At 42.4% G+C, this 18,062-nt stretch overlaps 1 protein-coding gene across 1 annotated transcript in view; it reads right to left on the minus strand.

Moving 5' to 3' along the window:
* LOC124036506 (secreted frizzled-related protein 1-like) overlaps window positions 1-6,016 on the minus strand; it is a 31,641-nt gene extending 25,625 nt beyond the window's left edge. The window contains exon 1 of the mRNA XM_046351176.1: window positions 5,217-6,016. Coding sequence (XP_046207132.1) covers window positions 5,217-5,742 — 526 coding nt within the window. The 5' untranslated portion in view covers window positions 5,743-6,016. The remainder of the gene's footprint in view (window positions 1-5,216) is intronic.
* Between the last annotated feature and the right edge of the window lie 12,046 nt (window positions 6,017-18,062).

Below are 18,062 nucleotides of genomic sequence, written 5' to 3' on the forward strand. Positions count from 1 at the left end.
CGAGAGCACAGTGCAGAATGCTCAATGAGGCTAAGAAAAATCCTAGAATGTCTGCTAAAGACTTACAGATATTTATTGAACATCCTAACATCTCTGTTGACGAGTCAACGATACGTAAAACACTAAACAAGAATGGTGTTCATGGGACCCTCCCATGAAACAAAAACATTGCTGCACATTTGAAGTTTGCAAAGGTGCACCTAGATGTTCCACAGCGCTACTGTCAAAATATTCTGTGGACAGATGAAACTACAGTTGAGTTGTTTTGAAGGAACAAAAAGGACAGCACACCACCATCAAAACCTCATCCCATCCTAAAGTATGTTGGAGGGAGCATCATGGTTTGGGGCTGCTCTGCTTCCTCAGGGCCTGGACAGCTTGCCAACCTCTGACGGAAAAAAATAATTCCCAAGTTTATCAAGACATTTTTCAGGAGAATGTAAGGCTATCTGTCCGCCAATTGAAGCTTATCAGAAGTTGGGTGATGCAACAGGACAACGACCCAAAACACAGAAGTAAATCAACAACAGAATGGCTTCAACAGAAGAAAATATGCCTTCTCGAGTGGCCCAGTCCTGACTTCAACCCAATTGAGATGCTGTGGCATGACCTCAAGAGAGCAGTTCACACTAGAAATTCTAAGAATATTGCTGAACGGAAACAGTTTTGTAAAGAGGAATGGTCCAAAATTCCTCCTGACCGTTGTGAAGGTCTGATCTGCAACTACAGAAAATGTTTGGTTGAGGTTATTGCTGCCAAAGTAGGGTCAAGCAGTTATTATATCCAAGGGTTCACATACTTTTTCGACCCTGCACTGTGAATTTTTACATGGTATGTTCAATAAAGACGTGAAAACGTATCATTGTTTGTGTGTTATTAGTTTAAGTAGACTGTGTGTGTCTATTGTTGTGACCTAGGTGAAGATCAGATCGAATGTTATGACCAGTTTATGCAGAAATCCAGGTATTTCCAAAGGGTTCACATAGTCCTTCTTCCCACTGTATGCACTGACTGTGCAGATGGAGAATTTGACTGAATGAAGCTGGAAAATCTTCCACTCAGGGTTCGATATTTATTTTCAGTTACAGGAGCCAAGTTACACATGAAATGTTTAGAATATTTTGACATTATGATTTAAAACAATGAACGATTGTGACTATATTGTGTAACAACTATGGATAGTGTCTTTGTCAGGTGATGTTCATGAATTTTCTGATAATAACTGTTCTGTTCTTTCTCAAACAACATTTGGAAGGCTGCAAGGTTTAACATCTAAACTCTAAACAAATGAACAGATGGTGAAATATAAATCAATACATATTAACACGCACGTATTCTGTTTTGTTGTGATTGCTAGTTGTCCATGATGTGTGTTTGACAAAACCTTGTGAAAGTTACACCCAGGTGGAAAGAGCTTGTGAGAACAGGCACTGTTTACAGAGTCAGAGAGTCACTATTTTCTATTTCATCTTGTTTCTACTCTAAATCAATTACTGCTTGCTTCATACATGTTCAGCAGCAGTGGAGAGGCTCTTTAAATAAAATACATGACCCACTGGGCAAAACCTGGTTGAATCAATGTTGTTTCCACATCATTTCAAGACAACAAAAAAACTCAATGATGACGTTGAATAAACGTGGAAAACTTAATTGGATTTGCAAAAAGTCGTCAAAGTAAGAGCATGCGTTCCAAATGGCACCTTGTTCCATATGTAGTGCACTACTTTTGACGAGAGTCTTTGTGACACACTGTGGAGCTCTGTGTGGTCCCAAAGCTCCAACAGGAGACCTTTCTCAGGCTGCTGGGCTACGGCCCAAACAGCACACACACCACCATGTTGGCTCCACAAACACCACCATGTTGGCCCCCCCTCAACCCAACACGTCCCAGTAACAGAGGGACTACCTCAGATATACAGTAAGTGCTGTGTAACAGCAGCACCATGGAGTGAGAAAGACCTCTTCATCGGGTGCTGGACTGTTAAGTCACCAGTCACCATATCAATGTAATCCTGCTGTAAGACGAGTCATTCATGTTCAGAATGGAGGAAATGTTTGAACACTGAGCTAACACTGTTTTGCAGCATGCATATGTTATACAATGTAGATCAAAACGTAAGGAGGTTGATGATGGAAAGTCCCTTTTAATTTATGAGCAAATCTGGATGAGGTGGTTGTACTTCCCCTTCTCTGGGACCCCTCTAGTTAAAGAGCAGTGCAGAATTTCCAACTCATCCAGATTCCTGCCAGGGACACTGGTATGGCAATAAAATACTACAACCCATGGCAGGGACAAGAATTGTAGACACAATTTGTCCTTTCATTGTGAAAGGCCTTCTGTAGCATTGATTTCTGTTGTAATTTCGTGATTTTTGTTTTGTTTGTTTACAAAACATATCTAAACCATTGTTACTACCAAGCTCAATTTTGTCATTTTGACCACTGAAGTTGCATCCCAAATGGCACTCATTTCCCTTTATAGTGCACTACTTTTGACCAGAGCCCTAGACAGAAAGGCAGCATGGGTCTGAGGTCTTTTGGAGTTCACTGTAGCCTTGAAACACTGTTTATTACATTAGTGAAATTGACATTGCCTGTTTTTCATTTTTTTTATCTCTCATCGTTGTCTCTCTGGTATTCACTCTTAGAAATACCACTGTATCTGCTCTTCAAATTAAGCTATAGGGTAATTCCACATTAAAAACCTGATGCCGAGACTCAGATTCTTCAAGTTAAAATGTATGTCAAACAAAAACCAATGATTGCAAAGTTAAACAAACCATACAGCTATTTGCACAAGGACTACATTTAATAATTTCTACTGACTATTTGACAAAAACACATTTACTTGGTAACAGAAGGACAGCACAAACAGCACAAACTGTCGTTCTGTTACCAAGCTTTGCATCTGCACTGCTCTTCACCAGAAGCAGGCGGGCAGAGCAAACTGAGCGAGGCGGTGGAAAGGACGGGACAGGCAGAGAAGTGACTGTATGGATAGTCCATATCTCCAATCATCTTTCTTTATAGTGATGTTGTGTTTCCATAAGTGAATGAATTGGTCTAATTTACAGTGGCTTGCGAAAGTAAGTAACCCTTGGCATTTTTCCTATTTTGTTGCCTTACAACCTGGACTTAAAATTGATTTTTGAGGGGGTTGTATCGTTTAATTCACACAACATGCCTAACACTTTGAAGATGCAAAATAGGTTTTGTTGTGAAATAAACAAGAAATAAGACAACTTGAGCGTGTATAACTATTCACCCCCCCAAAGTTAATACTTTGTAGAACCACCTTTTGCAGCAATTACAGCTGCAAGTCTCTTGGGGTATGTCTCTAAAAGCTTGGCACATCTAGCCACTGGGATTTTTGCCCATTCTTCAAGGAAAAACTGCTCCAGCTCATTCAAGTTGGATGGATTACGCTGGTGTAGAGCAATCTTTAAGTCATACCACAGATTCTCAATCAGATTCTCAATTCTCGATTGAGGTCTGGACTTTAACTAGGCCATTCCAAGAAATGAAATGTTTCCCCTTAAACTACTTGAGTGTTGCTTTAGCAGTATGTTTAGAGTCATTGTCCTGCTGGAAGGTGAACCTCCGTTCCAGTCTCAAATCTCTGGAAGACTGAAACAGGTTTCCCTCAAGAATTTCCCCGTATTTAGCGCCATCTATCATTCCTTCAATTCTGACCAGTTTCCCAGTCCCTTTTGATGAAAAACATCCCCACAGCATGATGCTGCCACCACCATGCTTCACTGTGGGCATGGTGTTCTCAGGGTGATGAGGTTATGGGTTTACGCCAGACATAGCGTTTTCCTTGTTAGCCAAAAAGCAAAATTTGTGTCTCATCTGACCAGAGTACCTTCTTCCATATGTTTGGGGAGTCTCCCACATGCCTTTTGGTGAACACCAAATGCGTTTGCTTATTTTTCTTCTTTAAGTACAGGTTGTAATACAACAAAATAGGAAAAACGATAAGGGGGATGAATACTTTTGCAAGGCACTGTAGCATGTACAGTATGGTAAAGACAACCAATCGCCTGCCTGCCCAACTAGGTCATTACAATTCAAAACAATGCATTCTAAAATAAATGACACACTCACCTTTGGTGAGTTTAGGCCATAAATGTGTTTTTGTAAAATGTTCTGTTGAAATTGTTAAAAGTAGTCCCTAGGATTGTTTAACTTTGCAATCATTGGTTTTTGTTTAACATACATTATAAAGTGAAAAATTGGAGTCTCAGCATCACTCACTCTGTTACCGTGGAATTGCCCTATGCACCTTTCTTGGGAGTTCTAAAGGAAGAGGTCAGTAATTGAGAGGTGGTTATTAATAGATGTATTAGTTATTTGGCTGGACTCCCAGTATTCAACAAACACCTTGAAATTCATTGCTACCATCTGTTAAGGAGTTTTACAATATAACTTGTTTGTCAATAGCGAGCAACTTAACATTTGCTCGAAAGAGAGGTTATCTCTTGGTAAAGACAGAAGCGTATATTGCTCTGAACTAACAAAGTAAATGCTTTACTATCTCACTCTTATATTCTTTGAGATAATCTAATCGAGAAATAATCTAAGCAGTCATGGGAAAAATGATCCCAAAAGGTTGGGAATGGTCATTTGCATGAGGTTTGAGATCAACAAACAGATTTTAACCCCTGAAACAACATTCTGCTGCCTGTAGAACTGCATGGGTGTTGATTCTCACACTTTGTCAAAGCAGTGACTGAGTGTTCTCAGTCAAGTACTGCAGCTATATGGTGTTCACATTAGTTTGTGTTCCCCAATCTAGATATTTGATAATGATTATTACAGATTATCATGTTTTATTCACAAAATTGATTCAAAAATGTTTATACAATTGAAAATAAATCATAATAAAACTGCTTCCCAAGTGAAGAATGTAATGTCAGTTGAACAATACAGTTTACAAACTCCTAGCCAACTCCTCAGTTATTTAAGCATTATGCCAAGCAATGGCAAAGTTTCAGATCTGGTACCAGGCTGAGAGATCTTATAAATCACATAGGGATTTTATATGTAATTATATATATATATAGACATGATGACAGGCATGATGTCTGGTAGGTAGGTAGGTAGGTAGGTAGGTAGGTAGGTAGGTAGGTAGGTAGGTAGGTAGGTAGGTAGGTAGGTAGGTAGGTAGGTAGGTAGGTAGGTAGGTAGGTAGGTAAGTAGGTGTGGGCTGTTACCTGTGGGCTTGGTAGCTTCAGTGGCGTTGGGTGCAGTCATGGCAATGCACACGTCATCCTGGGGAAACTTGTCACAGGTGAGCATCTCAGGCCAGGGGAAGCCGAAGGACTCCATGATAGGGGTGCAGCCATCTCGTACAGCCTCACACAGCCAGCGGCAGGGGTATATGGGACGCTCCAGGCACACTGGGGCAAACAGGGAGCAGAGGAACACCTGGGTACCCGGGTGGCAGCTCTTATGCACCAGGGGCACCCAGCTGCCCGCCTGCTGCTTCACCTCAGCCATAGTCTCATGCTCCAGTAGGTTAGGCAGCAGCATCTGGTTGTAGCCCACATTGTGACACAGCCTCAGGTCCTCTGGGATATCCACACACTGAGGAGGCTTGCCATAGCTGCGGCCACCATTGTACAAGTCCGATTTCCAGCTCAGGTATTCATACTCAGAGGCTCTGCTCGTAGACACCACTGCCATGGTCAAAGCCAGGGGGATGATTCTCCAACGGCACAAAGGTTCAATGGACCTCATTGTTCACAACAGAGGAGAGTCTACAGGATAAAAATAAAATGCAACTCACTGGAGCTTTCAGTATAGAACAGAACAGACCTGCTTCAAGAGAAAAAATAAATGTAGAAACGCTCCAAGAGTCCAGTGGATAAATGTTCTCTGAATAGAAAGTTTCAGGTTTCAGTATAACTCCACTCCTGCCTCCTCTTGTTGCACCCCCGCTGTTCTGTTCCCTTCTGCAGGGACTGACTCACACAACCGCCTGTAAAGATAACTGCCTGGAGTATGGCAGCTTGGAAACAAGAGGAAATTGTGAAGTGTGCTTCGGCCAATCCGAAAGCGTCTGCGCCTTTTGGCACTCACATGTCAATCAAAGTGCTCAATTACCCACTGCGTAGAACACGGCTCAACTTTCCCTACCCCCTTCATTAGCCTTTCTCTTCCTTTGTCAAAACAAAGACCTTTTCTTGACACCAAACCAAAAAAATATTTAATAGTGGGTCAAACGGACGCGCGCAATCAATTGACAGCCATTACGCACAGTAGCCTACATTTTTTTCAACGATTTTGGACAGTTATTTGGAGAATTATATTTCACAAGAAACAGTATTTAGTTCCAACATCAATATGCAGAAATACAGTATGCTCAACAAATATAAGGAACTAGGCGAAAAACTTTCAAAAGTTTTAAGTCAAAGTAAACTATGTTAAATATATCTGAAAAGAAAATGAGTTCAGACCAATAGTGTTTAAAGATACTTAACGTCACACATTCTAAATGTAACTGACAGTCATATTGTCCTGACGTGAAGAACAGATAATACTGTTAAATTAAATATTCAATGTTATTTCAGTCTAGGCTACTTAGATGTAATTCGATTTTGTTCAAGTAAAAGTGTCCATCTGCATGTCACTCCAAGTATTAATAGCTTTCCCAGATTAGACAGGACTAAGACAGAAGATGGGGAATCTACCAATTTAAATGTGCATTCATTTCCATGCCATTGTCTTGTTAATGACGAAACCCAATGAAACACTCCACATTAGAAAACAAAGCAGACAAAGGTGGTCCCTATAGCCTAAACATTAAATCGCAATGGTCTTTCCATTTAGCAGAAATACTGTGAGCTTTAAAATCAAATACAAATGCATCTAGATTTGACATCACAGTGGCCATGGTCTTCCACTATAGCCACATGTGGTTAGTTTAGGTGACACATACTTTTTCATGTATAATGCAATTCCAATCTACAGGATCATCATAGAACTGCCAATAAACTGGGATAAGGGTTATGCTGACATTATGTCTGTTTAGCAGTGCTGCTACATAGACAGCTTAATGAGGTTTAGGCACCCAACTACAGTTTGCACACAGTAGGGATTGCTAAAGCAAACTCCAAGTATTTAAGACTGGGGTGGAGGTGAGGGGAGTCTTTTCAATTTATTTTCTTCTCTCCTCTCCAGACCTGGCTTCACTCAGATGAATGAGAAAACTGAATTCCTTGGATGAAATCGCAAATGGCACCCTATTCCCTATAAATAGTATACTACTTTTAACCAGGGCCTATAAATCTCTGGTTTAAGGAAGTGCAATATGTAGGGAATAGGGTGCCATTTGGGATTCCTACCATGTCTGTCAGGAATAATGTGCCTAACTGTGAAGCCAGCAGCTGAAAACAGTCTGTGACTGGGATGTTCCACATACATGGAGCTAGGTATAGCAGCAACCAAAAACCAGTTCAACCAGCCAAGAATAAACACGCAAAAATGACTATAGACCAATATATCAGCTTGTGTGACATTGGATGTCAGAGGCTGGACAATTTCTAATGATACCATGTTGAGTCTAAACATACAGTACCAGTCAAATGTTTGGGCACACCTTCTCATGCAAGGGTTTTTCTATATTTTTTACTATTTTCTACATTGTGGAAGACATCACAACTGTGAAATACAGATATAGAATCATGTAGTAACCGTAGCCACCCTATGCCTTGATGACAACGTTGCACACTCTTGGCATTCTCTCAACTAGCTTCACCTGGAATGCTTTTCCAACAGTCTTGAAGGAGTTCCCACATATGCTGAGCACTTGTTGGCTGCTTTTCCTTCACTCTGCAGTCCAACTCATCCAAAACCATCTCAATTGGGTTGTGGACATCTGATGCAGTGCTCCATCACTCTCCTTCTTGGTCAAATAGCCCTTACACAGCCTGGAGGTGTGTTGGGTCATTGCCCTGTTGAAAAACAAATTAAATTTCCACTATGCGCAAACCAGATGGGATGGCGTATCGCTGCAGAATGCTGTGTTAGTCATTCTGGTTAAGTGTGCCTTGAATTCTAAATAAATCACTGACAGTAACACCAGCAAAGCACACCCACACCATCACACCTCCTCCCCCATGCTTCACGGTGGGAACCACACATCTGGAGATCATCCGTTCACTTACTCTGCGTCTCACAAAAACATGGCAGTTGGAACCAAACATCTCAAATTTGGACTCATCAGACCAAAGGACAGATTTCCACCAGTTTAATGTCCATTGCTTGTGTTTCTTGGCCCATACAAGTCTCTGTTTATTATTGGTGTCCTTTAGTAGTGGTTTCTTTGCTGCAATGCCTCCATGAAGGCCTGATTCACACAGTTTCCTCTAAACAGTTGATGTTAAGATGTGTCTGTTACTTGAAATCTGTGAAGCATTTATTTTGGCTGCAATTTCTGAGGCTGGTAACTCTAATCAACTTATCCTCTGCAGCAGAGGTAACTCTGGGTCTTCCTTTCCTGAGGCGGTCCTCATGTGAGCTAGTTTCATCATAGCGCTTGATGGTTTTTGCGACTGCACTTGAAGAAACTTCTTGACATTTTTTACATTGACTGACCTTCATGTCTGAATGTAATGATGGACTGTCGTTTCTCTTTGCTTATTTGAGCTATTATTTCCATAATGTGGACTTGGTCTTCTACCAAATAGGGTTATCTTCTGTATACCATCCCTACCTTGTCACAACACAACTGATTGGCTCAAACGCTTTAAGAAGGAAAGAAATTCCACAAATTAACTTTTAACAAGACACCCCTGTTATTTGAAATGCATTCCAGGTGAAATGCATTCCTACCCCATGAAGCTGGTTGAGAGAATGCCTAGAGTGTGCAAAGCTGTCATCAAGGAAAAGCGTGCCAAATATAAAATATATTTTAATTTGTTTTTGGTTACTGCATGATTCCATATGTGTTATTTCATAGTTTAAATATCATCCCTATTATTCTACATTTTAGAATATATATTTAGAATATAAATTAGTGCAAATAAAGAACGAGGAGGTGTGTGCAAACTTTTGACTGGTACTGTATGTATATTTTCTATTATAGAAATAGACATTACATCTGTGAAGTGGCTTGCAAGGTTTGTGAGAAAAAAAATCTTACGGCACACCACAACAGTCATTTGCAGAGAAGAAAAGGATATTCAACATACTATAGTCCTAGTTCTCCAGTGGAAGTCATTGTTAGCAACACATTGTTAAGCTAGAAAGCTAGACTGATTCATATTCATGTTGTATGAACTTCAAAAGGAGCAATTAGATTGGGGTTGCATATGTTTTAACAATAGAGAGACTAAATATTAACGTTCAGGGCCCAAGAAAAACTTGTTTGCCATGAGATCTTTAACAATCATCCATCTCTATTCAACAGTGTTTAACTACATAATCTCACATACAGTACATGTTCATGTATAGTATCCCCATTTTGGTAGAGCAGAGCTAACATATATGTTGCTGAACATCAGTCATTAGTGTTAGCTAGACACCAGTTGTCAGACTTACTAAGAGGCCATAACATCTTAGTAAGTCTGACAAGTTGTATGTACACTGAACAAAAATATATGTTTCTTGAGCTGAAATAAAAGACACCAGAAATGTTTAATACGCACAAAAATATTATTTCTCTAAAATATTGAGCACAAATTTGTTTACATCCCTGTTAGGAATCATTTCTCCTTTGCCAAGATAATCCATCTACCTGACAGGTGTGCATATCAAGAAGCTGATTAAACAGCAGAATCATTACATAGGTGCACCTTGTGCTGTGGACAATAAAAGGGCAATCTAAATGTTTCATTACACAACACAATGCCACAGATGTCTCAAGTTTGAGGGAGCTTGCAATTGGCATGCTGACTGCAGGAATGTCCACAATATCTGTGGCCAAATCATTTAATGCTAACTTTCTACGATAAGCCACTTCCAACGCTGTTTTAGGGAATTTGGCAGTACATCCAACCGACCTCACAAGCGCAGACCACGTGTATGTTATTGTGGGGGCCGAGCGGTTTGCTGATGTCAACGTTGTCAACAGAGTGCCCCTTGGTGGTGGTGTTATGGTATAAGCTATGGACAATGAACACAATTACATTTTATCGATGGCAATTTGAATGCACAGAGATAACATGACGAGATCCCAAGGCCCATTGTCTTGCCATTCATCTGCCTTCATCACCTTATGTTTCAGCATTATAATGCACACACCCATGTCGCAAAGATCTGTACACAATTCTTTAAATCTGAAAATGTCCCATTTCTTCCATGGCCTGCATACTTACCAGACATGTCACCCATCAACGTGTACAACAGCGATTTCCAGTTCCCGCCAGTACCAAGCAACTTCACACAGCTATCGAAAAGGAGTGGGACAGCATTCCACAGTCCACAATCAACAGCCTGATGCGCTGCATGAGGCAAATGGTGGTCATTTCAGATACTGACTGGGTTTCTGATCCACACCCCTACCCTTTTTAAAGGTATCTATGACCAACAGATGCATATCTGTATTCCCAGTCATGTGAAATCTGTACAGTGCCATGCAAAAGTATTCATCCCCCTTGGCGATTTTCCTATTTTGTGGCATCACGACCTGTAATTTAAATGGATTTTTATTTGGATATCATGTAATGGACATACACAAAATAGTCCAAATTGGTGAAGTGAAATGAAAAAAATTACTTGTTTAAAAAAATAATTAAATAAAAAACAGAAAAGTGGTGTGTGCATATGTATTCACCCCCTTTGCTATGAAGCCCCTAAATAAGATCTGGTGCAACCAATTACCTTTTACCATTGCATTTCATGGGTGGCAGGTAGCCTAGTGGTTAGAGTGTTGGGCCAGTAACCGAAAGGTTGCTAGATTGAATCCCTGAAATGACAAGGTAAAAGTCTGTTGTTCTGCCCCTGAACAAGGCAGTTAACCCACTGTCATTGTAAACAAGAGTTTGTTCTTGACTGACTTGTCTTGATAAAAAAAAAAAATCTGAGAACATAATCAAAACCTCCCAGGTAAACTTTCAGGGAAACCATAGTAAAATGTTCTCAGAACACCAAAAAATTAAGTTCCCTGAGCACGCAAAATGTTCTCAGAATGTAAAGAAAGGTTTTTGCGGTCAGGAAACTTATGGCTTCGTTCCCAGAACCAATGGGAAACCAAATATGTACATTCCCACAACTTCCAAGGAACCAAATGTGCAAGCTGGGATAGCCCTGATACTGTATGTTGTGGCCAGGCACTCTCTACACAATGTGGGCCAGATAAGCAGTGTGCTCTCCCCTGCTGAGCAGTAATCCTGGAGTTATGTGAGAGGTATTTTGGCCCCAATCTTCAGGAGAACAGAAGCTTCTGTAACCTTGAGTAACCGGAGCAGCCTTTTTTTGTATCCAATCAAAAATCTCAAATCACCTGCATTAGTCATGGACAGGGCAGTGCATCCAGACAAGCCATCACAGGCCACGCTGCCATGCTACCTTACTGTCTTGTGAAAATCCCTCAAGGTATAACAGAAACATGTGCTTTGATTTGGCGATCACAACCCTTTAAGTAGCAGCAGAATGGAAATACAATGGCAACATGTGGGGTTTTCAGTATTCCTCTACTTCTGCACAAACAGACATTTAAAAAAAAATGTAAATGCATATTTTGATAGGATTGTGATCTGTTTCAGTTCCATTCACTTCTACCAAGGTAAAGGTTCTATTTATCTTTACAGTTTATCATTGTAAAGATAGGGATCCAATCTGCATTTTACCCCCTAATTGACCTTTCACAATGGGCCAGCTTCCTATGTGTCCATCCTGTTTGCGTTAAGAATAAATTGTTTTTATTTCTTAGCAAGAAGATATGCATAATTTGATAAGGATCTTCATCATTACTCCTACAATAGCCTTACTTTAACATTAATGGACCATCAGCATGGACCTCCAGCTGTTAAGCTTTGTTTATTCTAATGTCATGCAAAGAGTCTTATCAAGAGGTTGTTCTCCGTCTTATGATAAGTCAAATACCCACAATGCAGGTATTATGCAGTAACGTTAGCTTAACTATCTCAGACTCTACTCAATGCCCATGAGCACAACCCACAAAGGTTGTCAACTGTGACAGAGACAACACTTGGCTCTCTAAAGTAAGACATGAGCGAGGGCTACACTCTCCCAGCGTTACGGGAAAATTCCACCCCAAAACTAGGTTTTGGTATTTGTTTTATTAGTCCATTGTTGATACAGTCCTATAATATTTTGCATGACAGCAATCAAGTTTTCAAAATCTAGATCTTTCAAAATACAGCCGGTATAATCTATTTTCTATGACACATTTTAGCATTTGGTTTTGGGTGGAGTTTTCCTTTAGGTGCTACCTGACAAAAAGCACTTGTGGTTGCTGTTTCAAAACACCTTCCTTTTCCTCTCCCCCTCAGACATTCCAGTTTTTCAAGCTGATCATTTTCATGTATACCTTCATGTATACAGTCTCAAATCTCTGGAAGACTAAAACAGGTTTCCCTCAAGAATTCCCCCGTATTTAGTGCCATCCATCATTCCTTCAATTCTGACCAGTTTCCCAGTCCCTGCCGATGAAAAACATCCCCACAGCATGACGCTGCCACCACCATGCTTCACTGTGGGCATGGTGTTCTCGGGGTGATGAGAGGTGTTGGGTTTGCGCCAGACATAGCATTTTCCTAGATGGCCAAAAAGCTCAATTTTAGTCTCATCTGACCAGAATACATTCTTCCATATTTATGGGGAGCAATGGCTTTTTTCTTGCCACTCTTCCGTAAAGTCCAGCTCTGCAGAGTGTGCAGCTTAAAGTGGTCCTATGGACAGATACTCTGCTGTGGAGTTTGCAGCTCCTTAGGGGTTATCTTTGGTCTCTTTGTTCCCTCTCTGATTAACGCCCTCCTTGCCTGGTCTGTGAGTTTTGGTGGGCGGCCCTCTCTTGCCAGGTTTGTTGTGGTTCCATATTCGTTCAGTTTTTTTAGAATGGATTTAATGGTGCTCCATGGGATGTTCAAAGTTTCTGATATTTTTTATAACCCAACCCTGATCTGTACATCTCCACAACTTTGTCCCTGACCTGTTTGGATAGTTCCTTGTTCTTCATGGTGCCGCTTGCTTGGTGGTGCCGCTTGCTTAGTGGTGTTGCAGACTCTGGGGCCTTTCAGAACAGGTGTATATATACTGTATCATCACGGCCCCTCCTCTGCAGTGCAGGGGCGGTTCCTCCTGCAGGCAGAGGAGGGTCGTTAGTGATTGGAGTCACCGGGGCTCTGGGTATTTAAACGGCTTCACTAATCACTCTGCTCTCTCTCTCTCTGCTCCTCCAGGTATGATCCTGTTTGGTTTGTTCCTTTGTAGTTTTGCATAGTTTTCACTCAGTCATTCACACACAGATTCATGCATCCCTGCACTTTACAGGGTAGCCTAGTGGTTAGAGCATGGACTAGTAACCGAAAGGTTGAAAGTTTGAATCCCCGAGCTGACATGGTACAAATCTGTCGTTCTGCCCCCTGAACAGGCAGTTAACCCACCGTTCCTAGACCGTCATTGAAAATAAGAATTTGTTCTTAAAACCAGTTATGCATTAGGGGGCGCTATTATAATTTTGGGATGAAAAACGTTCCCGTTTTAAACAAGATATTTTGTCACGAAAAGATGCTTGACTATGCATGTAATTGACATCTTTGGAAAGAAAACACTCTAACGTTTCCAAATCTGCAAATATATTATCTGTGAGTGCCACAGAACTGATGGTACAGGCGAAACCAAGATTACATTTCAAACAGGAAATGCCCCATATTTTGGAGGCGCTTTGTTCCAATGTCTCCTTATATGGCTGTGAATGCGCAAGGAATGGGCCTACACTTTCTGTCGTTTCCCCAAGGTGTCTGCAGCATTGTGATGTATTTGTAGGCATATCATTGGAGGATTGACCATAAGAGACTACATTTACCAGATGTCCGCTCAGTGTCCTCCGTCGAAACTATTGCGTAATCTCCAGGTACGTGCATGTTTCCATTTTGAAGGGAGGAGAAACTAAACTGCCACGAGTGACTTATCATTGAATAGATATGTGAAAAACACCTTGAGGATTGATTCTGAACGACGTTTGCCATGTTTCTGTCGATATTATGGAGTTAATTTGGAAAAAAGTTTGCGTTTTAATGACTTAATTTTTCGGGGGTTTTTCTCAGCCAAACATGATGAACAAAACGGAGCAATTTCTCCTACACAAATAATCTTTTGGGAAGAACTGAACATTTGCTATCTAACTGAGAGTCTCCTCATTGAAAACATCCGAAGTTCTTCAAAGGTAAATTATTTTATTTGAATGCTTTTCTTGTTTTTGTGAAAATGTTGCCTGCTGAATGCTAGGCTTAATGCTATGCTAGCTATCAATACTCTTAGACAAATGCTTGTTTTGCTATGGTTGAAAAGCATATTTTGAAAATCTGAGATGACAGTGTTGTTAACTGACTTGCCTAGTAAAATAAAGGTAAAATTAAAAATTAAAAAATAAAACATACACCTTACATTATGATACTTTCACACCTCATTCCTTTTTCTTTGTTTAAAGTTAACAGTTTTGGTTTACAATAAATAACCTTCTTGATTGGCCTATACCTGTTGTTCGCGTCCCCTGCATCACTTGGAGACTTAACTTTACGTTCATTCATGTATGTAGCAGCCTGGTCAGAAGAATTTTGGAACTGTTCTAACAGAATAAAATTAGACAGACCCTCAAAAGTACTAACTTCAGAAGCTGTACACCAATGATTAAATGCAGAAGTCAAATCACGAACAAACTCAGAATAGGTTTGTGAATATGTTTCCTGTAACAATAACGTTGAGGACATGCACAAGCTTATACCTTCAGAACTGCTGATTTAACTTTAGCAAAAACTTTACAGTCAGCTACACTCAGTGCTCCAAAAGCTTCACGTGCTTTACCTGTAAGTACACATTGCAACAACATAGTCATGTCCAAATCTGACCAAGCTCTAGCTTCCGCAATACGCTCAAATAAAGCAAAGTATGTGTCTGGATCTGACTCAAATTTAGGCAACAAACAAAGATTCTGTGAAACATCAAACTGTAGTAGTCCTTCTGGTCTATTAGCATTTCGCAATCGCAATCACAATCTCCAACTGCATTTGCAACAGCTCCCTCTGCTGCTCAAAAGTTAATGAAGTTCTAGACTGAAAACTTGCACCCCACTACTAGCAGACTGACCCCAAAAAACACCCATTTCTCTAAGACCCTGCTTTAACCTCTTAAGCGCACCCGACACGCAGGCGTGCCATCTAGCCATCTGGAAATGCAAATGCGCTACGCTAAATGCTAATAGCACTCGTTAAAACTCAAATGTTCATTAAAACACACATGCAGGGTACTGCATTAAAGCTACACTCGTTGTGAATCCAGCCAACAAGTCAGATTCCCCCGGCCGGTCCTGGCAATAGGACAGCAGAAACCTACCCACATCCTAGTTAACTCTATCCACCTGCCCGTTACCCTCAGGGTGAAAACTGACCGAGATCCCCAGGCGTTCCATAAATTCCCTCCAGACCCTAGACATGAACTGGGGGCCCGATCAGAAACTATATCCACAGGCACCCTGTAGTGCCGGAAGACGTGGGTGAACAGGGCCTCCGCAGTATGTAGAGCAGTAGGGAGACCGGGCAAAGGAAGGAGACAGCAGGACTTAGAAAACCGATCCACAACGACCAGGATGGTGTTGTTTCCCTGTGACGGAGGATGATCCGTCACGAAATCCACCGATAGGTGTGACCACAGCCGTTGTGGAATGGGTAGGGGTTGTAATTTCCCTCTGTGCAGGTGTCTAGGTGCCTTGCACTGGGCGCACACCGAGCAGGAGGAAACATAAACCCTCACATAAACCCTACTGGGCCACCAGTACTTCCCACTAAGACAGCGCACTGTCCGACCGATGCCAGGATTACCAGAGGAGGGTGACTTGTGGGCCCAAGAGATGAAACAATCGCGGACATCAGACGGATTGTACAGACGCCCAACTAGACACTAGACACTGGGTGGGAGTGGGTTCTGTACGTAACGCCCGCTCGATGTCCGCGTCCTGCTCCCATAGTGCGTCTGCCTTAGCGCTCTGGGAACCCGGTCTGTAGGAAAGGGTGAAAACAAAATGGGTGAAAAACATGGCCCATCTTGCCTGCCGAGGGGGGTTCAGTCTCCTCGCTGCCCGGATATACTCCAGATTGCGGTGGTAAGTCCAAATGAGGAAAGGGTGTTTAGCTCCATCAAGCCAATGCCTCCACGCCTTCAGAGCCTTGACAACAGCCAACAGCTCCCGATCCCCCACATCATAGTTTCGCTCCGCCGGGCTGAGCTTCTTCGAAAAGAAAGCACAAGGGCGGAGCTTTGGTGGCGTATCCAAGCGTTGAGACAGCACAGCTCCTATCCCAGCCTCGGACGCGTCCACCTCTACTATAAATGCCAAAGAGGGATCAGGATGAGCAGAGGTAAACAGAGCCTTCAGGTGCCAAAAAGCCCTGTCCGCCCCAGCTGACCACTGCAGTCGCACCGGTCCCCCATTTAGCAAGGATCCCGCCTTTAGCAAGGAGGTAATGGGAGCCTCTACCTGACCAAAGCCCCTGATAAACCGCTGGTAGTAGTTAGCAAACTCTAAGAACCGCTACACTTCCTTTACCGTAGTTGGAGTCGGCCAATTATGCACGGCTGAAATACAGTCATTTTCCATCTCCACCCCTGTCACGGACAGGCGGTACCCTAGGAAGGAGACAGACTGCTGGAAGAACAGACATTTCTCATTTCTCAGCCTTGATGCACAGATCATGCTCCAACAGTCGACCAAGCACCTTGCGCACCAGGGACACATGCTCGGCGCATGTAGCGGAGTATATGAGAATCTCATCTATATACTGTACACCACTACACCCAGCCCGTGCAGGTCCCTGAAAATCTTGTCTACAAAGGATTGGAAGACTGATGGAGCATTCATCAACCCATACAGTATGAAGAGGTACTCATAGTACCCAGACTAAATTCCATCTTCCACTCATCCCCCTCCCGGATACGCACCAGGTTGTAAGCACTCCTGAGATCCAATTTTGTGAAGATGCGCGCCCCATGCAATGACTCTGTCACACTGGCTATGAGGTAACTGTTCTTCACCGTGATCTGATTTATACCTCGATAGTCAATACACAGGCGTAAACCTCCATCCTTCTTGATCACAAAAAAGAAACTCAAGGAGGCAGGTGAAGTGGAAGGCAGTAGAAGGGGTGGTAGTTGAGTCGCCTTCTTCTTACAGAAGGCGAGAGCCAAATCGGCATATTCAGAGGAGATGTGCATGGTGGAGACCTGGTTTGGACCTATGGAAACACCTACACACCTCTCTGAGTACTGACGTGACCATCGTTTAAGAGCCCCCTGTTCCCACGAAATAGTGGGGTCATGATAGGCCAACCAGGGAAGCCCCAGCATCACAGGGAAAGCAGGAGAATCGATCAGAAAGAGACTAATTCTCTCCTCATGACCCTCCTGCGTTATCATACGTAGTGGAGATGTGACCTCCCTAATCAGCCCCACCCTAAAGGACGACTATCTAAGGCATGTACAGGGAAGGGCACATCAACAGGAACAATAGGAATCTCTAATCTAAGTGCAAATGAACGGTCAATAAAGTTCCCAGCTGCGCCTGAATCTACTAGCACCTTATGCTGGGAATGCGGGGGAAAACTCAGGAAATGTTATACATACACACGTGCGCAACAGGGAGCTCTGAGTGAGTTGGGTGCCTACTTACCTGGGATGATCCACCAGTGCCCTGCCGGCTGCCTCGACTCCCTGGGGAACCTCCCCAGCACCGACCAGCAGTGTGCCCTCTGCGGCCACATGTGATGCTGTGAATGGCCCCTCCGGTCCCCCTCATAGCAGCCCCTCCTAGCTCCGTTGGCGTCGGATCGGAGGTGCTGGGGGATGGAACTGACGGACCCCGATCCGGAAGTCCGCGGGAG

This window comes from Oncorhynchus gorbuscha, linkage group LG05, assembly GCF_021184085.1.
Source record: "Oncorhynchus gorbuscha isolate QuinsamMale2020 ecotype Even-year linkage group LG05, OgorEven_v1.0, whole genome shotgun sequence".
Taxonomy (NCBI): Eukaryota; Metazoa; Chordata; class Actinopteri; order Salmoniformes; family Salmonidae; genus Oncorhynchus; species Oncorhynchus gorbuscha.